The sequence below is a fragment of the Anarhichas minor genome, unplaced genomic scaffold (assembly GCF_050575085.1).
Source record: "Anarhichas minor isolate MPS153535 unplaced genomic scaffold, ASM5057508v1 ptg000005l, whole genome shotgun sequence".
NCBI classification, from domain to species: Eukaryota; Metazoa; Chordata; class Actinopteri; order Perciformes; family Anarhichadidae; genus Anarhichas; species Anarhichas minor.
This window is the reverse complement of record NW_027466451.1, coordinates 997,962-1,007,100: the sequence shown is the minus strand read 5'-3', so window position 1 is coordinate 1,007,100 and position 9,139 is coordinate 997,962. Positions and strand designations below refer to the sequence as shown.

Below are 9,139 nucleotides of genomic sequence, written 5' to 3'. Positions count from 1 at the left end.
GTCATTTGAGGACCTCCAATATGGCCGCCAGCGGACGTGTAACATCACCTGAAATCCCCCCACACACGATGCTTATGGCTGCTTTGCGCAAGTCTTCACTATGTTTCTGTGCACACCTTTATGTGTGTTCAGTGTCACCAGCAGGGTGGAGTCTCACATGAACAAATGTCACACCGTCATACAGTAAGTGTGCACCTCTTGACTCAGGCAGCCAGACTCAAGCAAGCAAGTGTATCAAGACGCTATATTAATGTTGTAAACTGATACCGTTTCCCATCATGCATCCGCAAAGCCTCAGCTCCCGTTATTACACAACAAAATGTCTGATTTCCACCAGTCATGGCTGAACCACATGCTATAAGCATCGCAATGCATCAAACAAACAACTTCTCCAATTTCATGTCCCTTTATACAATAACATTTTTTTTTTTTTAGAAACCATATAGTATTAAACAGGCATTTAAACGTTCTATAAAAAGTGGTGTGGCGACATTAGAAATCGTATCATATTATTTTTCTCCTTTTTAGAAAGACTAGTTTTTTTAAAGTTTTTTTTTTAGAAAAAAAGACACTTGTTGAGGTTCCTGGGACTGACATGGGAGTAGTAAGGTGAATGACCAATAGCCATTCAGGAAGGAGCACGACACAAGGACACAGGCGGTCAGTGTAAAAGCCAGTCAGTAGCCGTACCCCTCACTTTTGTCACTTAAATGATGTGTTTGCCTTTTTTGTCCCTGAAGGTAGAATAATAAAAAAAGAAAAATAATCATATTTACATTTGGGCTAAAATAAAAGGAGTGTGTGTAAATTGGCTACATAAAAACGAATCGCTGTAAATAAAACCCCCGTGGATTCAGTTCAGCAGGGAGTGTCAGAGGAGAAGGGTGGAGAAGCCAGGCGATATTCAACAGTCAAAATGTCGATCGATTGTGTTTGTGTGTTAGGTAATGTCATTAGTGTGTTTGTTTGTGTGGGTGGTTTACCCATGGAAGATAAATATCTTTCTGGCTTTGTAAACTGAATGCCCCTGTTTTTCTCTCCCCTCCAGAGACTCCTCTGCTGCCACCCTCTTCTATATATCCATCCATCCGCTAAGCGCTCCCCCACTGTTTCATCCGTCCATTTCGCTCTCCTTTCAATCCTCTCGCAGAATTTTGTCTGTCTGTCTGTCTCTCCCTCTCTCACTCTGTCTCTCTCTCTCTCTCTCTCTCAAGCAGATCTGTAAACGTGTCATCTCCTCTTCTCTTTCTGGTCGTCTGTCACTCCTCCATGGCAGTATTTAATTAAATTTTTTTAAAACTCTCGTAGTCAATCTAAGGCTCCTCTTCCCCGGTGGAAACAGCCAATCGCATGGCCACAGATAGGTGGTCGGTGAGGCCAGCCAACTGGGTGACAAAGCTGAACTCCTCGATTTCCTGCAGGAAGAAGAGAAGAAGAGAACTGTCATCAGGTCACCGTGATCACACCTTTTATGCTGAGGGACTTTAAAGGTGTCTTAATTGCAGGGTTTCTTTGGCCACTGGAGGGGCAGCGCAACTAGCCGAAAACATCTCGCATATCACCATATAAAGTTAGCAAAAGTGTTAGCAAAACAGTCACCTATTAGCTCATCCAGCAGACTCAGGAGAGTGAACATTAAACTCAAAACAATGCTATTGTTGCTCTTCTTGCTCTGGCTCTCCACCAACTCCTGGGGAAAAATACCACGCTCTTTAGCTGCTAAATGCTCCACTTTATTCACTAGCTAGTTGCTAACTGTGTTCTGCTGTTTGATGCTGGGCAGGTAGTGTACTGAGGCTTTAACTAAACCTCTACTCCAGTGTTTTTCAACCTTTTACATGTATTAGATGTCCGTCATCTTTTCTTCTGCCAGTTCATTAATGTCTGTTGTAATAATATAAAATATGTCTTCATAGGAGACTTTATAATTTTTGGCAAATACTGTACTTTAATAAACACTTAAAATGTCTTTATAACTGTTAATCACTACATTATAGTGTATTAGAAACCATTCATTGAATGTGAAAAACTGTGTTTTGTTGCAGAGATATGAGGATGCTAACAAGCTAGCAGTTAGTTAGCCCGTTGCTGTTCTCCATAAGGCAATAAACAGACCACCCACGATGAAATAACAGGTTTGAGGTTTGTTTATGAGGAAGCACAACAACTACATATTGGATGAGCTTCACTTTGCAGTCAGTGTCAAGTAAAACGATGTTACAGTTACTACATTCAGACACAAGGTGGCATCAGGCAGCTGTGGTTTAAGGGAGAGAGATGTGAAGGATGTGATTTGGTTTTCCAATCCTCCCCAATCTCTCCCACAGACGGGCAGCCATGACAGCGTTGCCCTCATTCCTTTCCTTTCCAGTTTGTGCTGCCATGTTTTCATTATCCTCTTTTTTTTTATCCCTTTGACCAGTCAGTCTTTCTCTTATGAGATATGAGATCACCGGCCTCCAGTTATGTTTCACACGGCTCAGGAAAATGAGCATTGACAGGTGCCCTGTTGGTTTAATTTTTGAATGATTTAATGAGGGCAGAATACGGCACATCACCTCCCTGAAGAAAATGGCAAACATTTATAACAGAGCTTGTGTACTAGGGAAACAATAATTTCACTCTATTAGCAGATTTATTGTCTTTTAAAAGCACTATTTGCACGGAACTAGTATCACCGTGGGGGCCTCATGTGAAATAGAAATCCCCCCCCCCCCCCCCCGCCTGTGTTTTGTGCAGCGCATTTGCGAAGTCTGTTTAACCCCTTTGCCACTGGACAAGAACAATCGGCATTTATTCTCAATGTCACACTTCGCACAGGCAGCCAATCAAATCGAGCGATAGGTGGGCTTCACTACTTTACCGCTGACTTACTGTTTTGATGTAGATGTGGTAGGAACGGACAATGGCAGACGAAAGGTTGATATTCCGCAGCAGTGCGACTCATCCATATAAATGTTTTATATGATAAAGTTTTTGCAAAGATGCCATGTGTTCTTTTGGATTCTCAGTTTACACAGAGAAAAAGTTTTCTTCACAAATTCAAGGTAACACTTAATTGGAGACTAAACCGTACCAGTTTCCAGTCCTGCTGCAGGCCTTCGTCGCTGTAGAGCATGTAGTCAATCCGCCGTCCGTTGCCCTTCAGTGGGATCTTCCTCCCCTTCTGACTGCTGGCGGGACACTGGCTCTTACTGGGAGGAAACACCAGGTACTCTTTCCTCCCTTCCTCGTTCTCCATCACTCTGACAGAGACACACAGGGATGGGAAAGGATCAGAAGACTGATGTTTAGACCAAGGATGCAGGCCTGGAGTTGCATTGCAGTCCAAACACAGGAAGAAAAAAAGTTATAAAACAGCGTGAATTCAAAAGGGAATTGTAGTTATGATGTTGCCATCTCTGGTAAAATGAAGAAAGAGTGCACTGGAGTACTGAGTGTAGTGCTTAGGTCAAAGATCAGCTTTTGAGTTAATACCAGTGTAATTAACGTTTTTCTGGTGCTGTTTGTGACTATGAAGTCTAAACCTGCTACTGTATATTCAGCCAGAGAGCAACTAGTGATTCTACAACTGCCTGTTACTCGGTTAGGGTGCACTGTTGTTGTGTGTTCACACCAAACACAAAGCATTTTAGCTGGAAAATTTGAAAATTTGCTCCAGCCGCTGGGCCATTCTTGATTTTGGCTCGACTGTTTTCCAGAATCTTTCTTGTTTTACAGCTAAACGGTTCACTAAATATGCATACATATTATATGTTTCTGAAAACATTAGAGATGAGAAATGGGCAGCGCAGTAACAGAATCTTGATTCATATTCGATCAACACTGACTATTTTCTTGGTTTGATCTAAGATCATAAGCTTCATGTGCAGTGATTGGCAGCTGAGTTAAGAGACTCCTCGGTTCTGATCGGTAGCTTTCTTTCAGTAGGGTGGAATCTTGCAAACGCCATTAGTACGAAAGGGAGGCAGAGAAACTGTTTCCACAGATTTTCTGTTTCATATACTACTGTCAGGATATAGTAACACTTTGAGCAAATATGTCAAAAACTAATTTGTATTAAAAATACCAACTGCAGCAATCCTCTGAAACCCTTAACACGCCAGCGGGATTGAAAAGCATGTTTTCTTTAAACAATTGCCAAAACTACACAGTATATCCTAGCCAGAAGCTGTAAAAAACATCATTATCGTCAGATTTTAATTTTTCCGACAGTGCTTGAACACATAATGTGTGACAAACGCTTCCATTAGAAAGCCAAAACGAAACAGGAAATTGTAATATTTCGGCAAATACATTTTATTCTTCATGTCTCATTTAAAATCTCGTCCCAAGTTAAGCGTTTGCTTTAAACAGATCCTGTAAGAAACTGTTTTCAAAAAGCACTACAAAAGCACTTTTCAGCGCAACTAGGAAGCCACGATTGACTCGGCTGACACCAACAGTCACGTGACAATAATTCAGTGATTCTTCTACGGAACTGCAGGCTGCTGAACTCAGAGCAGAGAGGAAAAGTAGAGCTTGTGTAAATGTAAAAAGCTTAATATATATAGCACGTGGAGCCTCCATTTTTTTCAACATTGGTAACACTTGTTGACACATAATGTTGGATATATAGATTCTATTATTTTCATATTGTTGTTCAATAAATTATCAAAGACATTCAAGTTGTTTCAACTCGTTTTTATGGTTTATGGCATTGTAACTGTCCTTTACTGTCTTAAATGCAAACATGTTTTAGGTATGTTTACTTCTAGCCATGGTTGTATTGTTTCTATAGTGGTGCAGGATTTATATATTGCAGTAAAAAACAAGGCAACAGAGAGAAAAATGTAACAGGAGAAAAAAAAACTGAAATTGCTTGGGGGTTAAGGAATGAATATGGAACTCACACTAACTTTTGATGAAAATACAGGTTGGTCTGAAGCATGTGGTGGTTGCGGTAAAGGTTTGGGTAAGTCAATGCAATGTCATCTTAAGTGAAGAAAACCAGTTAGTGTGTGTGACTTACTTCTGTAAACTTTCAGGTGAACTGACCTCATCGTCATAAAGGCCACTGGGGTCCAGCAAAGTACCTGTTGAAAGACATTAAAATGCATCACTGTGCAGGCAGACTCATGTTTTTCTGATCTTTAATGATTATTTTTCTAATACAGTGTAGAGTCTACACTGTAGACGAAGTAGCACTTCTATCCCAATAGTGAGGAATAAAGGACGCCCTGAAGACAGAAGTGCTGTTTTGACAGTGTCTGGGTCGCCACATTTTTGTACTTCTAAGAAATATTCAGATAGTTAAGCTGACAATTCATATATGCTACGTTTTTCATTTGCAGCAGCAGACCTGGAAATATGGCCACCATTGATGTGTATTGATCTAGCTTATGCTTTGCAGTCTTCCCCTCACTACAATGAACAGTTTCTTCATTCGAGAACAGAGGATCTAAAAGAACAACTTGGCTTTTTTGCGTTGTGGCAACGGAGGCGTCAGCAGACTTTGTTCTAAGAGCATTAAACATCTCCGTCTTTATTGCCCTCAGACCACAGTCCGCCGTCATCAACCGCTGGAATATAACAGCCAGAGGGAGACGGAGCACTCAGAGATCCTTTTGAGAAAGAGGATGTGGGGCTGGATAATGTGTTTAAAACGCCCCATATGAGGAGAGCAGCACTCGTGAATTGACTGGAGTTACTTCAATGTGTTGAAAAGTAGGCGTCTGACGACAGACTCAACAGACTGGCTGTTGTGCTACTTTCAGTTCCTCTGGGAAAGTCTAGATATACACGAGGTTCCCTCTTTCAGATGGTCAACGTGACCTCAGTTTCTCTGTCCTCATAACGTTTGGCATCACCAACAAGCTCTAGTATACGTGCATTGGCGGATTATGAGACAACGGGCCCCTGGGCACAGACGTGCAAAAGGCTCCAACACCTCTACTACATGGGAACAAGACAAACAGATGCTTTTAACCCTTTCTGGTGTTTGTTCTCTTTGTAGGCGTGCATCTTTATGTGATTTTGTGTCTTTTTTTGTAGTCATTTTGTGCATCTTTTTGTGATTTTGTGTCTTTTTTTGTAGTCGTTTTTTGTCTATTTTTGTTTATTTGTTGCTCTCTGTAGTCATTTTGTTTCTCTTTGTAGTCATTTTGTTTCTCTCTTTAGTCATTTTGTTTCTCTTTGTAGTCATTTTGTTTCTCTCTTTAGTCATTTTGTTTCTCTTTGTAGTCATTTTGTTTCTCTCTGTAGTCATTTTGTTTCTCTTTGTAGACAATTTGTGTCTCTTTGTGGGGATTATGTATCTATTTGAACTCATTTGTGTGTCTTTGGGGTCGTTTGTGTGTCTTTGTAGTCAGTTTTGTGTCTCTTTGTAGTCATTTTTGTCTCTTTGTAGTTGTTTTGTGTCTCCTTGTGTTCATTTGTGTCTCTTTGTAGTTGTTTTGTGTCTCTGAGGTTATTCTGTGTCTTTGAGGTGTTTTGTGTGGCTTTGTACTCATTTTGTGTCTATTTGTGGTTGTTTAGTGTTTCTATGTGGTCATTTTGCATCCCTTCGTGGTTGGTACATCTCTTTGAGTGACATTTTGCATGTGAAGTACAGGGGGGGACCCTGACAATTTGGTTCCCTGGGCCTGTACCCAGCAGGTTGTTCAGGAATCCATCCATGTACAAATGTGGTGAGAAAATACATATTTTGACTCCTAAAATGCATAGGAAGCCACAGTTGCTGTATTTGTTGGGTTTTTGGTTTGTTTTTAACGTGTTTAATCAGCGATCAAACATGAACTCACCAAAAGAGCCGTGTCAGTTATGAGTGAAGTCGATTTTTGTCAAAGCCTTTCATTTCCACAGCTTCAAACGTGTGATTTTTTACTTCCATGTCGCTGCTTTTTTAGCTATTAAGTGGTCCCAGGCTGGCCAGAATTCCCACGTGATCTGAATGCAGCACAAGCCCTGCAGGTTGTCTGTGTGTTTGGCTGAATGAGTGGGCCAGCATTAGAAGAGTTCAGCAGATTTCATGAAATCTATGGACACACCGTCAGCTGGCAGCCTAGCTCTCCGTTTGTATTTAGGTCTAATCTTCTTAGGATGAGCTTTATGAAACGGGATCAGCTTTTTCCCCTCTCCATTTATCGATTCATTCTTCTTTTACTTTTCTATTTCCTTTCCTCCTGTCCAACAGCGACCGAAACTGAAGGCGCAGATCTGTTCCCCTGGCCTCGCCGTGCAAACGTGACTGTCCAAATAAATAAGCCCTTCTCTAAACGAGCCCTTTCACTCTGTCCTGCCCACACTGTCCCTGAAATACCGCTGCCCTAAATAACGCTTCACATCCAGACCAAAACCCTCCAGTCTTTACGTCACTAAAGCTCATGTGTCAGCATGCTGTACTGGGCACATTTTAATTCACACATCCTGATTCAGCTGGACAGAGCCAGATTAGAGTCCGCTCTGTATTATGGATGGATCACCATATTTCCAGAGCCACTCAGGTTATGTGTGTATAGCAACATCTGCCTTTCATAATGTATTGTAATATCACTTCTTGGAGGATTAGTTGAAGGTGTTGATGTATATATCTGTATATGTGATGTTCCATGGTGTCCATAGAGGAACATATTGACTGTGTGTGTGTATGTGTGTGTGCTATTACCCAGAGCCCATGGTTTGTCCTCCCCTGGCCCCAGGCGACATGGGTCCTTGTATTGAGTAAAAAGTGCATGCTGCTGCTCCAGCTTGTCCTCTGAAAAAAAAACAAGAGCACACACATTCACAGTTTTAGGCTAAATAATAGAAAGGAGTTACACATCCCCGAGTCTTCTTTCTCAGTAATTACTGCCTGGGAACAGGGAGTAATAAGTAAGTAAGCAAGCAAAAATGAGTCAGTCCTCAACAGAAAGCCACTGCCACATTTTTTCCCCTAATGATGTGCTCATGCTTATTTGACCTGAATGTGGGATTTTATGACAATCCGTTATTAAGAATTCTCTTTTAGATTGTATTAGAAATACACTCTACAACTGTCATATCAATATGTAACTGAAACAAAAATGAATTGCTCTTATTTTGGGAAAAGCAATAATCGTACCTTGAAGGGTGTTTTTCAACCGGGACCCTATTTCCCCCTGTTTCTATCACATGACACAATAAAAAACAGACCAGATCAAGCGAGAGCCCAGAGTTCGGCGTTTCTGCCGTCGCCATCTTAGATTACGGCCTTCGCCATTTTGGATCTTTGCAGTGACAAGGTAGCCCCGCCCTAAAGCCTACCCAGCTTTATGGTCTATTTGACTCTAAATGGACCATAAATTTACAAAATGAACATCATAATCAGAATTATAATTGGAAGTAGTTTTCGTGATGTCACCTATTGGTTTGTGGATTGTGGTTTTGAAGCCTTGAATTTGGCATTTTGGCCGTCGCCATCTTGTTTTTTTTGCCAGTGAGCGGAAGTAACCATATTTGGATTGAGGAGGAGTGACGCCGTTAGTTTCCTGACAATCACAAGTTCGCCATGCCCTAAAGCTTACCCTGCGTTATGGTCTATTTGACTCTAAATCAACCATAATTTACTAAATGAACATCATGCTGTATTGAAGAAGACTTCAAACTAGAGATTGAGACCATAAACTCATGTTTACAATGTTTACTGAGGTAATAAATCAAGTGAGAAGTAGAGTCATTTTCTCATAGACTTCTATACAATCAGTCAGTAGACAGAATGCAGCTTTAAGACACTTCAACATTGGCTTCACTTTTCAGAACCGGTTGCCACCTGACAAAAATAAGCATTTTTAATGGGCGTACATTGACAATGAGGAGTTGCCCTGAAAGATTACATCACAGCTTGTTTAGCGGCTGCCAGCTGCAGACTTCTTCTTCAATACTGGACAACATTTTGAGAATAAGTAATTTAGACAAAAAAAACATTGGAAAATAGGGTCCAGGGTGAAAAATACCGAAGTTTCCCTTTAATGTATTACTGATGAGTCATGAGTTTCAACATTGTAGTTCACCTTCAAGCTTTTATCATTAGTACAGATATTAATATTGTATTAGTTTCTATTGTTAAAGCCCCGGCACCATGCAACTATCCTGTGTCAGAGCTATAAGAGGTCTTACATTATGGACTCACCATTCACTGCTT

General features: G+C 40.9%; 1 protein-coding gene across 1 annotated transcript in view; it reads right to left on the bottom strand.

Moving 5' to 3' along the window:
• Positions 1-1,313: 1,313 nt before the first annotated feature.
• smpd3 (sphingomyelin phosphodiesterase 3) overlaps positions 1,314-9,139 on the bottom strand; it is a 33,255-nt gene continuing 25,429 nt past the window's right edge. The window contains exons 6-9 of the mRNA XM_076112506.1: positions 7,646-7,735; positions 5,012-5,075; positions 3,077-3,245; positions 1,314-1,415 (exon numbers count right to left, since the gene is read on the bottom strand). Coding sequence (XP_075968621.1) covers positions 1,314-1,415; positions 3,077-3,245; positions 5,012-5,075; positions 7,646-7,735 — 425 coding nt within the window. The remainder of the gene's footprint in view (positions 1,416-3,076; positions 3,246-5,011; positions 5,076-7,645; positions 7,736-9,139) is intronic.